General features: G+C 52.5%; 3 protein-coding genes across 3 annotated transcripts; 1 reads left to right on the top strand and 2 right to left on the bottom strand.

The window, feature by feature from the left end:
* Window positions 1-13,600: 13,600 nt before the first annotated feature.
* IUM83_02575 (gtp-binding protein) lies at window positions 13,601-14,170 on the top strand (the record flags this gene model as incomplete). The annotated part of the gene is made up of 1 exon (XM_067926504.1): window positions 13,601-14,170. One exon carries the CDS (start codon window positions 13,601-13,603, stop codon window positions 14,168-14,170), a length of 570 nt encoding a protein of 189 aa, XP_067796469.1.
* A 124-nt stretch (window positions 14,171-14,294) lies between these two features.
* IUM83_02574 (Histidinol dehydrogenase) lies at window positions 14,295-15,639 on the bottom strand (the record flags this gene model as incomplete). The annotated part of the gene is made up of 2 exons (XM_067926503.1): window positions 14,295-15,212; window positions 15,292-15,639. 2 exons carry the CDS (start codon window positions 15,637-15,639, stop codon window positions 14,295-14,297), a joined length of 1,266 nt encoding a protein of 421 aa, XP_067796644.1.
* A 164-nt stretch (window positions 15,640-15,803) lies between these two features.
* On the bottom strand, window positions 15,804-16,946 carry IUM83_02573 (uncharacterized protein; the record flags this gene model as incomplete). The annotated part of the gene is made up of 1 exon (XM_067926502.1): window positions 15,804-16,946. The coding sequence occupies one exon, from the start codon at window positions 16,944-16,946 to the stop codon at window positions 15,804-15,806; it is 1,143 nt and encodes a 380-aa protein (XP_067796473.1).
* Window positions 16,947-20,032: the final 3,086 nt, after the last annotated feature.

The following is a 20,032-nucleotide window of genomic DNA, read 5'->3' as shown; positions in this document are numbered from 1 at the left end:
AACATCCTGCACGACTTCCGTCGGAAAGCAGAGCTCGGCGACCGCAACGGCATCGCATTTCGCCTTGGTTCCACAAATTTTCGATCAGCCACCCACCCACCGTGGCGCTGCCCCGAGTGGGTCATCCAGCTACCGGAAGGGCAAAAGCACTCCAAGGGTCTCTGGAAGAGTTGGCTAATCGACTGCACGCCCCGACAGACGAACAGTACAATCCCCGCTGTCTTCTCGACGAGCATAAACGGCGTGACGCTATCTTCTTACGCGAGCTGTTCCAGTCCCGGAAGAACGCTCGCCAGAGCGAGATCGAAGAACTTCATCTCGAAATCAACCGGCTGAGACACCTTGAAGCAACCAACCCCTCGGCGGATCAAGCCAACCAGCTGAGCGAAAAGAAAGCACAGCTCGACGTGAAACTACAAGAACGTAAGCACTACGCCTCGCAGAAGAAGTTCGCCGCGGACCTCAAGGACGCCGAGAAGGGGTCCAAGTTCTTCTTCCGCCCGCCTCAGATTCTTCACAACACACCGATTCCAGTCAATTCGCCGGAAGAACTGGACACGATGTGTGACGAGTTCAATCACTTTTGGTCCGGGGTTTACCGTTCACCGTCCAAGGAGTTCTCACACCCGAAGCCGAAATGGAATCGGCTTCAGATGGCAGAGATCCTGCAACACACCACTGCACATCTCACACCAGAACAAGCTGCGTACATGGACAGCCGTCTGACGGCTAACGACTTTTATTGGGCCATCAAGCACACGACGGCAGGGAAGGCACCGGGTCCTGATGGGCCCCCGCTCGCCTACTACCTCACAGACATCACGTTGTGGTGTTGCATTCTTGAGGTCGTCTATGCGGCGCAGCTGGAACGTGGAAGAATGTCCAAATTCCAGCGTCGTGGCCAAGTGTGTTTGCTTTACAAGAAGGGGAACCGGAAGGAACCTGGTAAGTATCGACCCATTACGCTACTTAATGTGGGTGCCAAGTTCGGACCGAAGATTCTGGCATTCCGATTGGGTAAGCTGCTGGACTCCCTTCTCGGGTCTGACCAGTATGGTTTTGTACCAGGACGGGACATTCACCACGCTCACGTCCGGATTCAAGCGCCGATGAAGCTTTACGCGGATGAAATGGATTGTATGGCGGGAGCAGTGCTGCTGGACTTTGCACAGGCGTTTGACAGTGTCGTGTGGGACGCCTTGGATATGATCCTCATGCACTTTGGATTCGGCAGCGTCTTTCGCCGCTGGGTTCGGGTGATGTTTGCAGGCACGCTTGTAGCGCTGATGTTCAACGGCAGCCCATTGGCACCTTTCGAGATCGGGAGAGGCGTTCGCCAAGGAGACCCTCTCTCCCCGGGCTTGTTTGTGCTTTTTGTGGAACCACTGCTTAACCTGATTCGATCACGGATGAAGGATGCTGGCCTTCGTTGTGGCAGCTCCACGGCAACCCATGCAGTCATTAGCTTTGCGGTCGACTGCACGGGGCTACTTCGAGACCTCCGCGACACGCAACGCCTGCTGAACTTGGTTAACCAGTTCTGCCAAGCGTCTGGCATGGAGTTGAACAAGAACAAGACCGTGGTGCTGCCGTTTCGACCCTGGGACAGTGATACTGACAGCATCCGCGAGTCGTTGCAAGATCTTGGCCTCTCGGTAGTCGGCAACGATGACTCGACCAAACTGTTAGGCATCTACTACGGCCCCAAGTTAACCGACGCGGCGCGTCTCGAGCATTTGCTTGCGGACATGCAGACACGTTGCTCCATCTGGAAGTACCGTGCCCGCACGCTGCGCGGACAGGTCGTAATCCTTCAGTATATTATACTGACGGTACTCTGGTACTCGGCCAGCGTTTGCTACGTGCCCAAGTCCGGCTTCCAAGACAAGTTGGAGGCGATGATTGTCCGTTATATGAAGACTCCGATGGCATCCAACATTGTCCCGCGCATCTGGTGGAGCCTTCCGCAATCAATGGGAGGACTTGGACTCACGCCAGCGGAAACGATGATCCAAGGACTCCAGCTACACACACTCTGTCAGCTTATCGTCGCTGTTCGAAAGACACCGCTGGAAGTGCCGTTGTGGACAGCGCCAGTGATTGAACTGTTTAACCGCGCCATGCCGCCTTGGGGTCGCGACTTTGACATCCTGTACGCTCCAGTCAGGAGCAGTCCGGATCACGCAGTGTCGCGCCGTGACTCTCGGTGGAGTAAAATGGGCAAGTACTGGCATCAAGTCATGTTCCTGTGGAGCACGAAACTGATGCAGAAGGTGACTCGCAACGCTTCAGCTTTTGACAAGGTGACGATGCCTTTCCTGGACAACACTCTTGTCCCAACGGCAACAAAGACGCCAGAAACGCTACGTTCAGCTGGACTCGTTACAGTCAAGCCGCTTGCGCAACACGGCGTCTTTCAACCAGCTGATCTACTGGAACTCAGTGATCTGCCTGTGCAATCGGCATCATTGACCCAAACTTTCAAACGGATGTGTGCGCCGGCAACGGCTCCCGACAACCGTGCATGGGGCGTCTTCCTTACCCAGATTGACTCCCTCCTTCGATCCCTACCTAGACTACCTGCTGGCCCGCTCCCCACACCCACCCTCCACTGTGCCCAACACACATGGAGTTTTGAGGGTTACGAGGTGGCCGACCTTACGGTGGCCCTGATTCGCAAACTCTTGGTCCATTTCAAGCCTCTTCCCCTCCCGATCCAGTCGCTAGGGCTCGAGAAGCAACCCCTGACTGATACTTGGGCCCGGGACCTCAAGATGAACAAGCATGTGCTGCCAGTCTACGCAGATCTGCTGTACCGGCTGCAGCACAACGCTTTATACGTCGGGTATCGCCTTCAGCATGTTGCTAATGCAATCACGACCTGTATGCATGGCTGCAACGTCCTGGAGACGACATCGCATCTGTTTTGGTACTGTGGATTCGCCGCTGAGGTATGGAAGGAGTGGTTGGACGTTTTCCAACAGTGGTTGGATTCACCGATTGTATGGGCCACTATCGTCTACTTCGAAGGCATCGTACCTACACCAGGTGCCAAGAAGGACTATGGCTACTGCCTCTTTGTTGTCTTCCACATCGTGCGAACGGTAGTGCTCCGCAGTCTTTGGACACACCGGAACGACATCCGTTTCCACGACCATGAACCGAATTTGACCGCCGTACAAACCCACGTCCATGCTCTAGTGGACCTCCACGTGACCTCCCTATGGCGCGCGACTGCCAGGCAAGCGCTCCGGCACTCCTCGCGTAAGCAGTTGCAACTACGAGCACTATTGCGCAGCCTGCCAGTGACCGCGCCCTTTGAAGACAAAGACACGAACGGCCCCGAGTCCCAGCCAGTAATGGGCACTCACCCAACCCAGTGATGTGGCCGGAAGAACGGCCCGATAGAAGGGCCTGGGCATACGGCAAGAGTTCTCGAATGTTCCAGAATTTGGGTCCAATGGGAGGTACCCAAATGTACTTTTTATGTATAAATGGATACTTCCCAGATCCCAATTGACCCATTTTCATGTCCCAAAGATGACGTTTTTTGTGTCCCGATTGGTCGCTGAGCCGCAGAGCCTCATTCGGCAATTTGCCAGCTCGACCTCACATCTCACCCAAGACCAAGACCCCACCCCACGCCAGACATGGCTACATCCAGCACCCTGCGAGCCCCGACCATGGACATGACTCCGCCCTGCGCTGCACCGCCCGCAGCTCTCCAACCCTCGACCGGTCCGTGTGCTGTTGCGTCTGTTCATTCATTCGCTTGCCCACCGGTTGAGAAGGAGGCTGTAGACACTAGCGACCAAGGCGGAGTTGTTCCAAGTGCCCCATGCACTCCGAGAGGGGACATGGCTACACTAGCCGCTCCAAGCTCGCCTCTGCTGAACATGGCTACACCAGCCACTCCAGACTCGCCCGTACCGGACTCGACTACTCTACCAAGTCTTCGATGAAGGTGCTTGGATTCCCTCCACCGAGGCCAAGAGCTTCCTGATTCAAGTCACAGGGGTCTACCGCTTCGTCTTCACGGATGAAACCGGTGTTGAACCCCCGATCGGACGCCATCTCAAGCGCCATCTCGACAATGATGAAGCCGACCGCCACCACAAGCATCAACGCGGCGACGAACAAAACAACACAAGCAGCATGGCACCAGCACACGACTAAGTGTTGGCAACAAGGATCAAGGCACTTCGATCAAGTGTCTTCACGTCAAGCCCGACTTATCATCGGAAGTACTTCGGCAACTCGACCATCCTACCAAGTGAGTAATTAGTTTATAAAGAGGTGGGCTAGCAGTGCACATTCCACACTCAAATTCCTAAGTGTAATGTAATTTGTTGATCTACGAGAGACAAATCAAATCAAGGCGTGAGGATGACAAAGACCGTGATTCCTTTCACCCAATCCAAGAAAGTCACACCAAGTGTAACTAGGCGAGCAGGAGAGTCCCGACATATTCTTTATGATACACTTGAGGTATTATTTACTTCGGAGTGCCTGCTTCTCACGGAATATTTGGAGGCCATCGTACCTGTGCTGTATGGAAACTACATGCTAATGATGGTAACGCAAGATATCATTCTGAGCTACAAGGCATTACCCGGGAAATTGTTAGTCAGGTTTTACGGCTGTGTTTACCTACGCGGTATTGGAGTTTCTGTCTTTCGCAGCTGTAATCATTCGATTGCAGCGAAGTTGTCGCACACAAGCGCTCTACCAGCTCGCATTCGTATTGAAGACACACATGCCCCTGGTGCAGACGAAATTAATCAGTTGGGTACTGATCACGCTTTCCTATCGAGTTGTGCATTTCGGTAAGCTGCGCAAGATGAAAACGCAGAATTATCAGCTAATCAATTTTTTTTTCTTAACAGGTGCCGACTTCACGTTTAAATTTGCATGGATCCACAGTGAAAGCGGCTACTTTGTCGTCGCAGGCCTGCCTTACTTTGGTATCCCTCTCTTAATAAATAGCAACCTTATTCCAGCCGGTAAGTGACGGAGTTTCGTGTCATGTTTGAGATGGTGAAAGTGATAAGTTTAGACGATGCTACTGCAAGCCCTCACATTTTCTCGAGAGTGCCCGGCAAGCGCCACACCAGCATGCAGATCCACCCAAACCCGCCGAATCAACATGAAGTCAGCTTACAGATGCGAGGTTCTCGGATTGGTAGAGTCGGTAGAGCTTTACTATCATGGAAACGGATGACGAGTCGAGCATGGGCTACCATTCAGATGAGCCGCAGTGGGAGAAAGTGCTCAATCGAACGGGTGCTGGCGCTTGATGAGTACGCCGAAAACACTTCTCTCGCACGGGCGCTGTTAGTATGTGTCACCACTCCACTGCCCATAGTCGCGATCGTGTTCGCTCAAGAAATCGTGCCATTGCAGGACCCAGCAGCCGGCTGGGACGAGAACTATGGTTTTTGGGTTCGATCGATTGTTCTCATCGGGGTCATAACGGCTTCATTGGTAGTGCACTCAACACAGTTTGTGCAAGGGGTTGTGCTCTCAACAAGGCAAATGCTTTTGCTGATCTTGAGCCAGGCGTTTATCGTTCCAGCCATGGAGATGCTAATTGCGGCAAGCTGGGCATTTCCGATCCCATTTGTAAATTTCACTATTAACCCTCCATTCCTGATGGCATTTACTGGTTGTTATCGCATTATTGGTGGAAGTCATACGTGGAGCCAAATACTATCTCATCTCGATCAGGTTCTAAACCTCATCACATACAGCATCGCACAGTTTCTCATGTCAATTGTGTATCTACTTCACCAGGCTTTGTTTAATTACTGGAAGGATACTTCACTTGAGCTACCCGTCATTCTCCTCCTTCCTGTTCTCAAAATCACGATGAAAAACCTCCTCGCTCGAACAGTTGATCGATTGCAGGATGCCGTACCTGAAGCTGTCATTTTTACGGTCAATTTTTTCAATGCCTTATATATTGCAACCTGTATGCAGAGCACGAGTTCAACTAGCACGGTGGTTGTAACGATCACGGCAAACCTCTTGCTGTTCGTGATTGAATTAAAAAGTCATCATCGTGCTACATCCGAAATTGCCGTTCGCTTAAACAGGCTGAACAACCAAGACAATTTCAATTTACTAAGCGCTGTGCGTGCTCTGTGTGATAATCAGCAGCAAATCCGTCAGCAAGAACGAAAGAAAGCTCGAGTCATCTCGGGAATTCTACATCGTATCTCTGGAGAGTCCCAAACACTGCTTGCTCAAATTGAGCATGCCCCTCAGTGTTTGTCGTTGCGATCTCAATCCGTTTCTCCAATTGAATCAACACTACACAGTAAAACCTTTCCACTTGACTCGGTCGCTCTGGTGAATATGACACAACCAAATGAATCTCAGCTCAATAGTCCTGATGCAAGTGCTTCGGCTCAGGATCCGACAGTTCTGAGCGAAACTCTTGAAGTACTCTTCACGACTGAGTGCCTCGTACTTACCGAGTACTTGGAATCTGTTATTCCAGTGATGTACGGATTCTATGCATTCGTGATGGTCCACCTAGAGAGCATCAAGTATCACGACGAACTCGATGGTGTCACAATGGAAAATATTGTGTCAACTCTTCAGCGGATCTTCGCTTACGCTTCAGCGGAATTTCTGTCACTTCTGGCGTTGGCTTTAATGGCGAAGCGGTCGTGTGGATTTCGAATACTCTACCAGCTCGCATTTGTGCTAGAAACACAGGTGGCCCTTGTCCAGAGTCACCTTGCGATTTGGATGTTGCTTACCCTATCCTTCCGGGTCATTCACTTTGGTAAGTGTTCGCTGTCAACATTTTTTCCTGTTTTCATGATGTTTAAAAACATTATGACTCTATACACAGGCATGGACTATACGTTTCAGTTTAAATGGATTCGTGTGTAGCCATACAAAGGTTTGCAGGATATACTTTTAGAAATGTCCATACACTGGCTGAACCGCCGTTGTTGGAGAATATATTTTACTTTCAAGACGTGCAATACATCGCATGAACTATCCAGCTATCTGCTGCGGCCAATTTCACATACAATTTTAGGTTCATGTGTTGCTCCTCGAAATAGTCAAGCCTCGTTGACTTGATATGACGGCCTTACATGAACACAAAGGCATAGCATCTCAAGTGAACATGACGCAGTCAAGCAGGTCAGTAAATCGCCTTCACGCATTCGTCAGAGCAGTCGGCCGCCGTTGGTCCAAACTTCAAATCAGCCACCGTGGGGGCACGTACTCTATTGAGAGAATGCTTGCACTGAGCGAATACGCGCAAAATACGTCACTGATTCGTGTGGTATTGGTGTGCTTAGCCACGCCAATACTGATGATCACGGTTATATTACTCCAAGAATTGATTCCGCTGCAGGACCCACGAGATGGATGGAGTGCGAATTTCGGGTTTTGGGCCCGTTTGGGATTCTTGCAGGCGTAATTTGTGGATCAATAGTAATCCACGCAATGCACATGATCGACGGTATTTCTCTCTCTCGGCCTTTCAAGTAATCGCATTAGGAGCCTTCGTTGGTGTCACATTCCCTCTTGTTGGTATGATTGTTTCTGCAGTCTGGGTCTTCCCGGTTCCGTTTATTGCTCTGCTGCTCGATAGCCTTTTCATAGGAGAGCTTCTTGTCGCTTTCCGCCTAATGGTGGGTCGTGAGGGCTTCAATCGATTCTCGCTCAGAGATACGAGTGCTTCCAGTTCGTTTTGTACGTCACCGCTCAAGTGCTGCTGTTGGTAATTTATCCTGCGTATCAGGTGCTCTTCAATACCGCGACAGGGTCCCGCTACGAAGTCGTGGTGATTCTTCTGCTGCCAGTGATTAAAAAATTTAACTCACCATGAAGAACGTACTGTCGCTCACAATCCCCCATCTGGAGGACATGCTCCAGCTAGAGGTGATCTTCGTCGTTGACTTTTTCAATTCGTTTTACCTCGTCACTTGTGTGCAGAGTGCGTCGTCTACAAGTGCTGTGGTGACAATTCTAGCTATCGACATTTCCCAATCCGTACTAGGCTGTACAGACTCCACGGCCGCACTCGAAGTATCGCGCGGAAAGCGAAGCAGGCGATTGGCGCCGGCGACTTGGAAAACTTAGTCTTGCTGAGCGCAGTGAAAAACGTGTGTGAATCTCCCGATAGACTCGACTCGCATCTACTCCCTGGTATACGATTGCGATCTAACTCGGTCTTGCAAACACAACAATGGATGGTTTGGAAATTTGGAGAAACGGCGAGAAAGCGAGACAACCACGTGCCAGACATCTCCAGATTCAAGCATAATCGACAATAGACAAGTCAAACGCGTCGGACCATAGCCGAAAACCAGTAGTCGCCGACATTCTGAACAAGTTCATGTCCCGAAACCGTTCTTCCGTTCAACCGCTCCCAGCTACGCAGATGTCGGTGAGACCGTCATCGCCAGTTAATACAGTACAAGGACAGACACAGCTACATGTAGTGGAGCAAGTACTCAACCCAACTTCCTTAGTGAAGCTCTTGAGGTTATCTTCACATCCGAATGCCTTGTGTTGACTGAGTACTTAGAGGCCGTGATACCAATTCTCTATGGTTTGTACGTGAAAGTACTGATCAATCTCCCTAGTACACAGTATCATATTGAACTCGTGGGCACAACAGTTGACAATGTGGACTCTAAGCTCCAGAGCGTTTTTGTGTATGCGGTGTTGGAGTTTTTATCTTTGGCTATACTCATCCTAGTCATGCAGAAGAATTGCGGCGTACGAGCGCTCTACCAGCTCGCATTTTTATTCGAGAAGCAAATCATCCTTGTGCAAGCGAAGCTCGTGACTTGGGCTATACTCACGCTGTGCTTTCGGGTGATACATTTCGGTACGTTTTGGGGATTAGTCCCGTTTGGGTACATATGTAGGTCTCACCGTCTTGGCTTTTATGATATGCTCAGGAGTGGACTTTACCTTCGAGTTCAACTGGATGCATCAATGACGGATGGCAGCCTCAACCACAGTTCAGCTAAGGACTTCGAAGTGCTCGAAATATGATTAATCGATTAATCGAAACGCGTTACCAGCCGTACCGTCACTTGGCTGAGTTGATCCAATCCATCTAAATTCCGCATTTAGGTTAATTTGTACAGGAGCATGAGTTTACGCTTTACGTTCCTTGGGTGTTTCTCGGCTGCCGTCGCTGCCGCTCACAAAACTCACCACTAAACTTGCCAAGAGATGCCAAGCACTGTATCTCGTGAACACACCGTGAACGCGCATCGAAGAAAAGCTGCACAACCACGAAGTTATGGGAACGCACGAATACACTACTGGATTGTAAAGCTGTCAAATGCCTAGCTTTTGACGAAATAGGGTGGGAGACACTAAATCGAAAGAAAACTTGTGCTGGACGAGTACATCCAGCGTACGCCACTAGGCCGCGTTATAACTATTTGCCCCGCAGTTCCACGTTCAGGAAACCTTCCGCTTACAGGACCCACACGAAGGCTGTAGCGGCAGCTATGGTTTCTGATCCCGCGTATCTCATCTTGGCGGAGCTGTTGGATATGCTACCGCAACACACCTGGCGTATATGATCGACGGATCAACGCTATCGCCTCGACAACTCACTTTCTTCACTACAGGGGTAGCAATAAGAAACACTGTGGTAAATATCGCTGTGGCAGATTGGCTGGTATTCCCGATCCCGTTCCTGGCGTTTTCGACAAATATCTTTGTGAATTTATACTGATGGGGCTACCATGCTGTCATTGGAGCTTCGATAATTCGTGAAGTTCTTGCTCGACGGAGCCAGCTCTTGCCATTCAGGAATTTTGTGCTGGTCCAGATACTGATGCTACTAGTATATCCTGCGTTTCAGATTTCGTTTGACTTGGCCACAAACACTCGGGAAGGGCCAGTACTATTAATTCTGCCGGTCATGAAGCTTTTCCTGAAAATATCATGGTGCGCCATCGCACACAGAGAGGATATGATACCGGAGGAAGCGATAATTATCGTTGATTTCATCGATGCACTGTACATGGATACGTGCATGCAAAATATATCATCGACTACGTCTATCGTAGGAATTGTGGACACTCACCTGACCCAAACCGACGTCGAACGTCAGCAAAGGAGAGACAGTATATTCACTCGGCTCGTTAATAACGCTACGGGAATCAAAAGCAGGAACTTGTTCACAGCTGCTAGGATCTTGTGCCAAAAGCTGGAAACGGAAGCACACGCTGCCGTTCAGGTGTACTCTAGTATTCCCCCAATGGGGGACCCCATGGAGAGCAAACGTCTACTGGAAGCGTTAAATTGCTATAAAAAGCTACAGCCGTCTACCAGGTATCCTCAAGCATCGCCAACAGAGATTCATGCGGTCTTAAAGTTGTTTGGCTCTCGCACACAGATCCACTCCGCGATTCCTAAACCGGTTGTACCGACTACGCGGATCAAAGCTGAGAAATCAAGATCGTCTGCTTCGTATAGTTCTACTAACAGGCAGTCTGTGGAATACTTGGGCCTTCTAGATGACGTGACTGAGGTGTTTTTCACGTCCGAATGTCTTATTCTGACTAAAATGTCCCCGAAACAGTAGTCCCTCCTCAATCGGAGCTACATATGTGTAAAAGTGCACCTTCCCAGTGCGAATATCGCACTGAAAGGGCTCATGTCACGACAGAAAATTCCACTATGGCCACATCTGATGCAGCTGATGGAATCTAATCGCCCCGATCGACTCCGGCTCCGCCACAGCCTATATGTGGATCCCCCAGTGGGTCGATTTCACGCAACATCTTTATGTCGAACTCCGTCATTCTTAACGACGGCGCGCAGAGTGGTACGCTCTACGCTCCCAGCCTACCGCTCCGTTAAGAACGGCCCTGATGACAGGGGAGGTCCACCGTAGCGGCATCCGCACGTCTCTTCACCCCAAATAAAAACTATGGCATTTGTTTCAAAGTGTTGGGAAGTGAAGTTGTGGTGCGTGTTCTTGGGTCTCGGGTACGGCTGCTTTCGGTGCAGATGAGCACAACAGACTCGGTGAGGCTGTCGAACCGCTAGATGAATAATAACTAACCCAGAGGATACCCTAAATAAGCAGCTTTTCCTCGGCAAGAAGGAGGGTAAGTGGATATCCGACGGCGCTCCCGAAGAGCACGACCTAGACATACTGTTTCCAGATTTGGTCGAGCTGAAGGAAGTGTACGAATAACTGCTAGACCCCACGCAGGCAATTGGACGTTAGTATGCGACAGCGAATAATAGATGTCTCCGTTTGAAACCTCAACTTGGCACAATACGGTTCCATTCGCTCATGCTCCGCAATTAGCTGCCCAATATCGCGTTCTTCGTCACGTTCACTTGCGAGACGCCATTTAAGAACTCTGCCCGACCTAGTTGAAAGCTGTTATTCATTGGAGCGGGTTGCTGCAATGGCGTCGAAGGCGATTTCGACCTGTGACGATGATACTGAGGCGCTACCACAGTTCAACCTGGGTGACCAGCTCCAACATCCCATCGTCGCCTTCCTTGCCAAAGCAAAACGCGTTTGGAACTCGCTTCAAATCAGTCACAGCGGCGGAAAATATTCTGTCGAAAGACTGCTCGCCTTCGAAGAGTACGCTCGAAACACTTCGCTCTCTCGTGTGTTGATGGTGTGCATCGGTACACCCTTGCCCATGGCAATCATTGTAATACTACAGGAATGTGCGCCGCTGCGAGAACCTTCCGATGGCTGGAGCGCAAACTATGGGTTTTGGATTCGCGCAGGTGTCCTTGCAGGAGTGGTGGCTGTCGGTATCGCTGCGTTCGCTGTTTACATGATACCAGGGGTAGTCCTGTCAAATTTGCAACTTGCACTACTTTGTATCGGCCAGGGAATCGGCTATCCCTGTATTGCGATGCTCGTAGCAGCTTTATGGGTCTTCCCGATTCCGTTTATGATCCTCACGATCATGAGTCTGTACGTCTTGGTATTCGCCGTGTTGTTTCGCCTTGTAGCAGGCAAAGAGGTATTTCGGCATCTGGCTAAGCACACCGACGAGCTTATCCTCACAGTCAGCTTCAGCGGTTCACAGTCGATGATGGCTTTTGTTTATGCTAGTTACGCGGTGCTATTCGATCATGTTGCAAGCACGAATTTCGAGGTACCGGTGGTTCTTCTGCTCCCAGTCATCAAGATCATCATGAAGAATCTTGTTTCCCGAACTATTGTGCACATGAAGGACATGGTTCCAGAGGCCGTGATCTTCACTGTGGACTTTTTTAACTCCATGTATCTCGCGACATGTATGCAGAACTCGTCGTCAATCACTACAGTGCTTACAATGATGACGCTAGACATCACCCAAACCATTTTCGAATTGCGAAGTTTATACAACCGGACTAGCACCATTGTGGCGCGACTCAACCAAGCAAATGGCTCAATTTCAGGAAATGACAGTCTGCTACCAGCAGTCGAGTCTCTTTGTCGAGATACTTCCAAATTCGAGCAGCAAGCTCGGGAGAATATCCTTCTCAACTCCTGTCTGCCGCATAAGTTATCTGCAGAAGGTCAAACTCTGCTCGAGACGTTGAAGAGCATACCTGGAAACGGAGTGCGCTCTATCCCCCGTTTTAGCGTAGTAGAGCTGCGTGAATCCTTCCGTTCAAAACTCAAAAAAGCGCGTGCACACTCCCCACCTAAGTCAATGTGGAAAATCGGTCGCCGTTGCACGAAAAAAATCGAGCCCATCAGCGCAGTGACCCACTCAAGCGTCAAACCAATCCACCGGGTGACCAAAGATGGCACAACTAGGCTCGCTGCGGCCTCAACACCTCACAAAAAAATTCTCAGCGAGACGCTGGAAGTTCTGTTCACGACTGAATGCGTTGTCCTGACCGAGTACTTGGAGTCAATCATCCCCTTGCTGTATGGAAACTTCGTCTTACTGGTCGTGCATCTTCCGAGCGCACGGTACCACAAGGACTTGGTCGGCGTCACCCCGGAGAATGTGGGGAACACAGTAAGCAACATTTTTATCTACGCCTCGCTCGAGTTTGCTTCTTTCATTTTTCTCGTTATCATGATGATACGAACTTGCCGCCTTAAAGCGTTGTATCACCTTGCGTTCGTCCTGGAGACGCAGATGCTTCTCGTCCAGGTGAAGTTGATGACGTGGGTGCTGATGAGCTTTAGTTTTCGCGTTGAACACTTCGGTACGCTTTTTTTACTTTTCGAGTAGCGACCTCCATCTAACATCACTCTCTTGTCACAGGCGCTGATTTCACTTTCAAGTTTGCTTGGATGGACCACCACGGGACATAGTTAACACTTGGAGCTACTACTGGAAGTATCGTGAGGTGGCATTACTCCAGCGTCCAAGATAATGCGACTGTAAGCAGCTAGCTTGCTAACTGGAAGAGTGTGAATCCCAATTGCAGAACTTGCTTTCAGTCGCAATCTCGAAAGTACGCCATCTTTGTTACAAGTCTTACCTAGACCGAGACCCCTTTAGAGCCATGAATTCAGGTTGCAGATTCACCTTTAGGCTGATGACCAGGGCCAGGAAAGCCTGAGCAGTTTCCAACTTAGACACCGACACCAAGCGACGCTCCAACACCAGCAAGAATGGACGAGCTCAAGAGTGTCGGCGTCGGCGTTGCTCTAGGACTGGTGCTCATTTCCTTCTTGGCGTTCTACCCTGGCGAGCCCTTCGACTACACGGCCGATGATACCTGCACCAGTGATCGCCCACCTCCCGCGCCCAAGAACGAACCAGAGTCTTCAAGCCCGGCAGCTGAGCCAATAATTAGCACGAGCCTGGACCCACAGAAGCAACGGCAGATCGCCGAAATCGAGAAGGCGGCCCAGCGCGTGAAAGTCCAGAAGCTGCAGGAGCTGCTCGGTCTGGAGAAAGAGAAGGCTCAGCTACTGGTCCAGCGCGCCAAACAACAAGCCCTGGACGCGGTTGAAACTCCGGCCGGCAACTACACTGTTGGAAGCAGCAAGAGTGCCTGGCTGGATCGCGCCTTCCTCGCCATCATGTTTGGCCTCCTTGTCTGGGTGCTGTGGCAGGACTACAGCATCAATCTCTTCTCCGTTGCGGCGCACATGCTGCCTCGTGAAGCCGAGGTGGTCCGCCAGGTGATCGCAGTGCCTCGAGATCTCCTTGCTCAGGTGCTCGCTCTATGGGGATAGACGACAACAAACAGCGTTAGGATGGTCAGCGCTAACGAAACATGCAAGCAACTAGGTTTTCTGTATTTGTCGTGGTGGATGGTGTTGCGAGCATGCACGCACGCTGTTCCTGTCGTGTCAACGTCTACAGCAGGCGCTTCTCGGCCGCGCGTGCGTGGCCCTCGAGGCCCTCCATCCGCGCCAGCAGCGCCGAGTCCTGCACGAGCGCCTGCGACGCCTCTGCGTCGTCGATGCGCATCCACGTGCGAATGCGGAGGAACGTGTGGACGGAGAGTCCTCCCGTGTACTTGGCGGTGCCGCCAGTCGGGAGCACGTGGTTCGGGCCTGCGCCGTAGTCGCCGAAGACCTCGGCCGCGCGGCCACCGACGAAGAGTCCGCCGTAGTTGGCCACCTGGTCGGCGACCTCGCGTGCGTTGCTCGTGATGACCTCCAGGTGCTCGGGCGCCAGCAGGTCCGACACGCTCACGCACGTGGCCATGTCGGGGCACAGCACGGCGAAGCCGTTCTGCACGCTGACGCTGGCGGTCGGGGCCGAGGGCAGCGTCTCCAGCTGCTTGGCGAGCTGCTCGTTGACGGCGTCCACGGTCTTCTGGCTCGTGGTCACCAGGATGGGCACGGCGGCCGTGTCGTGCTCGGCCTGGGCCAGCAAATCAGCAGCAATGGTGGCGGCGTCGGCGCTCTCGTCGGCGATCACGAGGCACTCGGACGGGCCGGCCAGCATGTCGATGGCGCACTTGCCGAACACGAGCGACTTGGCCGCCGTGACCCACTTGTTGCCGGGGCCCACGATGATGTCGCAGGCCGGGAGGCCGCCCACGCCGTAGGCCATGGCGGCGATGGCCTGGGCGCCGCCCGCGGCCAGGAAATAGTCCGCGCCCGACAGGTAGGCGGCCGCGAGCGTGGCGGGCGCCGGGCGGGGCGAGGCCACCACCACCGTCTTGACGCCGGCCACACGTGCGGTCACGGCCGTCATGAGCACGGACGACGGCAGCGGGTAGCGGCCGCCGGGCGCGTAGCACCCAGCCGCGTGCATCGGGGACACCTGCAGCAAGTTATAAAACCCATAAAACCCATCAGTCCTGTGGTTAGAAAAACCCACGAGGTTTTGTAGAGCCACGCACGTCCTGGCCCGCGAAGCCGCCGTCGATCTGCTGCTCGAAGTTGCCGATGGACGCGCGCTGCGCCTGCGCGAAGGCCTTGATGCGCTGCGCCGTGCGCTGCAGCACCTGCTGCTGCTCCTGCGGCAGCGCCTCGAAGGCCTGCTTGAGCGCGGCCGCGCCCACGAGCAGCGGCGCGTCCTCGCTCGGCACGTCGCCCAGCCGCGCCGCGTGCTTGTGCAGCGCCGGCTCGCCCTGCTCGCGCACGTCGCTCACGATTTGCGTGGCGTCCCGCAGCGCCGCCGGGTCCACGGGGTCGTACGCGAAGCTGGCCACGTCGGCGGGGGTGATCTGCTTGAGCGGCGCCGCCATGACTGTCACTGTGGGTGGGTGGAAGCGAGTCGAAAAGTGGGTCACTGACTGACAGGCGTGTTTTAACGTTAAAAACGTCGGAAAAATCGTGTGACGCACACCGCTTCAATAGTATTAGCCAATCCGATCCGAGTGTTTTGTTTGTGCAAATATGCGCGTCCCGCTTAAGTACGGTCGTCATGTAGCCACTTGAAGCGGAAGCTGAAGTCGGCGCCGAAGTGCACGACGCGGAAGCCCATGGCCATGAGCATCCAGAGCAGCAGCTTGGCCTGCACCAGCGAGCGCTGCGTCTCCAGCGCGAAGGCAGCTTGGTGCAGCGCACGGAAGCCGCCGCGCTGGCGCAGCAGCAGCGCCAGCCCCGCCAGCGACAGCAGCTCCAGCGCCGCGTACGCGAAGATGGACTGCACGCGGCGCTGCACGTTGCGCGCGTCCACGCCCTCCAGCTCCGTGTGGAACTTGGCGTTGGGCAGCTGCGCCATGGCCAGCAGGAACACGCCGTACAGCAGCGGCATCGCGGCCTCCAGGTACTCGGACAGCACGTGGCACTCGGTGGTGAACAGCAGCCGCAGCGACTCGCTCAGGGCGTCCGACAGCGGCTCGCTCAGAGCGTCGGGAGGCGGCAGTGAGGGAGGCAGCACAGCCGCAGCTGGGCGGACGCTCGCGAAGCTGCTGCAAGCGGCTTTTATTGTGGCTGGCAGGCTCTGAAGAGCTTGAGAGAGGCGGGTGCGGACAGATCCGCTGCTGGCGTTGGCTGTGCTGGGAAGCAGTGGCTGGCTGGAGATTAGGCTGTTGTTCGAGTGCTGCTGCAGCTCGTAGAGCAATGCGCGGCTCGGGGCGGAGAGTTCGTGCGGCAGGCAGGACGTCAGCCGGATGTACGTGCGCTTCTGCTGCGTGAACGTGTCGGTGCGTCGGCACAGCGTCAGTGCGGTGTCGAGCACGTTTTTGCGGGTGGGTGAGACCCCCGTGACTTCCTTCAGACGCTCCATGATGGTGTCGGTGCGTCGGGAGAGGTCCTGTAGTGCGATCGCTGTCTGGACCACATCCACGGTCATGATGGTCGCGATCGTGACGGTCGACGTCGCGTTCTGCATGCTGGTGGCCAGGTACACGGCGTTGAAGAAGTCGACGGTGAAGATCACGGCTTCGGGCACTAGGTCTTCCATGCGGGCGATCGTAAGCGACACGAGGTTCTTCATCGCGCTCTTTATTAAAGGGAGTAGCAGTAGCACTGCAAGCTGGTATCCGACTTTAGTGGACGCGGCGTGGAAGAGAACTTGGTAGAATGGATACACGAGCAGCAACAGCATCTGCGCTGCGAGGAACCCGACGAACGCGTAGAGCTGGGTACGTTGAGCAAGTATGTCACGGAACACTTTGGCGCCAGTAACAATGCGAAAAGATGCGATAAGGAGTGTAATGAACGCAGCGCTCATCGTAATCGCCATGAACGGGATTGGGAACCCCAGAAACGCAGCGACAAATATTGCAATGCCGGTGTAGCTTAAGCCTACACAGGTAAATAGTGCAATGAGCTGAAGTACCGAGAACTGTACACCATGTAGCAAATGCCTCGCTTGGTTGGCAGCAGCTAGAGCGACTGTGCCGGCTTGAATGGCTGTGCGAATCCAAACACCGTAGTTTGCGCGCCATCCATCGCTCGGGTCTTGCAGCGGTATCATTTCTACAAGCAGAACCAGGACTATCATTGGCAGTGGGGTAGTGACTAATACCAACAGTACTCGCAGCATGGAGGTGGTTCGAGTGTATTCGTCGAGCGCCATCATCCTCTCGATCGAGTATTTGCCGCGGTGACTGATTTGCATGGCGAACCAGATTTTCTTGAGGTTGATCGCCCAGGGCCGCAAACGCTTGCCTGCTGCTGTCGCGACAAAGGAATAGTTGCGACTTCGAGTTCGATCAGTCTCTGTGGGCAGCGGTGTAACAGTCATCGTGGGATACTTTGTTGGACGAAGACCGGAAAGAAGTCGTTTCTGATAGTTCTGACAGTCAGACGATTCAAGAAGGAGTCCTTCGGGACGTTTTCCGTTGTCACCGACAGAGCGGCACACCACTCGCGTGTGAATGCGTTTTATTTCGGGAGGACCAGTTGTGCCGATATAGACGTTTTGACGCAACCTGGACGATTTACCCGAAACACTGAGCGAGCGCAGCTTAGCTATCCTTTCTGAGCGCCAATCCAAGCAAATTGGAATGTGAAGTCGATCCCTGCACACACACATAAAGCAGGGGGATGTTGATATGAGCTGTGCGCCCCGAGGAACAACAGAACGCTATAAACGTACCAAAATGTACGACTCGAAAGCCCAACGTGATCAGCATCCAGCCCATTATTTTGCTCTGGATTGACAGCATTTGGGTTTCGAGTACAAAAGCAAGGTGGTACAGTGCTTGTATTCCGCAACTTTTCTTGATGATGAAAACGAACATCACGAAGGATCCAAGTTCCAGCAGCCCGTATACAAAGACTGTCCGCACAGTTGAGCTCACGTTGGCCTCTGTGACTCCATCCAGCTCTGTGTGGTAACGTGCGCTGGGGAAGTGCACCATCATTACGATATAATTGCTGTACAGCAGCGGGATGATAAATTCGACATATTCCGCTAAAACGATGCACTCGATCGTGAACAATGTTGCGAGCGTCTTTCGAAGGCTGGCAATATGCTGAACAGACGGCACGGCAGCCACAATATCTATACTGGAGCTGTGCTTGCCGTTCACCAACTTGGTCAGGATGGGTTTCGAGGGTACAACGGGATGAATCATCGCACCCCACTGCTGACTGAACAACACGCGAAAGCGCGCTAGATCAGCTGCAGCAGAAGGAATGCTCTGCATTGATGGCATCGATTGTGTATTGGATGAGCGAGGATCGGGCTTGACAGGACAATTGTCAAGATTGTTGAGAGTGTTTCTGCCTGCGGCAGACAACTGGTGCGGAAAGAATGAGTGGACTTGTACTTGGGTGCGCTCTTCTTCCGTGAACTTCTCGTGAGAATGGCACAATGAGCATGCAGCAACTACAATACCTTCTGCAGTATTGGAGCCGATTGTCTGGTGGAGGTGCTTCATAATATTTGTCGCAGAGCGATAAATACCGTTCAAGGTTATTCCTGTTCCTGCGAGATCGATGATCATGATTACAGCGACGGCAACAGGCGAAGATGAACTCTGCATGGAGGTTGCGAGGTAAATTGCGTTGAAGAAATGGACTGTGAAAATTATGTTCTCGGGGATCAAATCGGCAATGTCGGAAAGGCAGAACGATACCAGATTCTTTAGCACCATCTTGATGACAGGAAGCAGCAAAAACGCGGGAAGTTCGTACATGGAACCAGACACCGACTTGAAGAGCACTTGGTATGCTGGATACATAACAGCCATGAGCACCTGGATGGAGACGGCTATGGTAAAGCGCTGTAGCTGAGCTTGGTTTTCAAGTATGCTTCGGATAGTTGATGCTCCGAGAATGGAACGCATAGAACCAATCATCAGCAGGAAAAATGGAGGTGTCATCACGACGACCATGAACGGAATTGGGAACACCCAGAGTGAGGCAACCAGGATGGAAGCGGCAGTATAACTTAATGCCATGAACAAGAACTGGGATGCGAACTGGCACAGCGATACGTTGATGCCTTGCATCAAGTAGTTGAGCTGAACAGCAATTCCGTGAGATGTTGTTCCTGCCAAGATGGCAGCCCGGATCCAAAAGCCCCAGTTAGCTTGCCATCCACCTTTGGGACTCTCGAGAGGCAATGATTCCTGCAAGATGACCAGAATGATGAGTGGCAGCGGCGTTCCAAGACAAACAAGCACTACGCGAATCACAGATGATGAGCGGGTATATTCGTCCAGTGCGATTAAGCGCTCGATGGAGTACTTGCCACGATGGCTGACTTGTGTCGCAAGCCAGACGCGTTTCAGTTTGAAGATCACGGTACGAAACAGGACAAGCAGAACGCGCGTCCAACACACGACGCTAGAACTACTTGGTCCTTGCGGGCCCGAGGCAAAAGGTGCCACACTCGTTGGCATGCTGGCAAAGCCACCAGGCGAAAGTTCCCGTGCCCACCTTAGTGTGGTGGTGCGTCCGAGTATAGAGGTGGTCACTTCGGCTAAAATGGACGAACTATTTAATTTTCAGTTTAGTACCAGTATTTTGGTTATTCTCTGAATTTATTTCAGGGTCAGGAGCAATTCGGATCCCAATCTATTAGATCATGCCTGGGCAACCTTTGTCCTTGACTTCAACCACTAAACGAAAGGTTTCATACGTATAGTAAGTCAAACTAAAGTACCTTCGAGTTAGAGAAGATGCACACACCGATGATGATACTTTAAAGGAATGTTACTTGTGGCGCCAGGTTGTGCG

The sequence above is a fragment of the Phytophthora cinnamomi genome (genome assembly GCF_018691715.1).
Source record: "Phytophthora cinnamomi strain GKB4 chromosome Unknown Contig16, whole genome shotgun sequence".
NCBI classification, from domain to species: Eukaryota; Oomycota; class Peronosporomycetes; order Peronosporales; family Peronosporaceae; genus Phytophthora; species Phytophthora cinnamomi.
The sequence above is the reverse complement of the archived record's forward strand: the minus strand, read 5'-3'. Positions and strand labels throughout refer to the sequence as shown.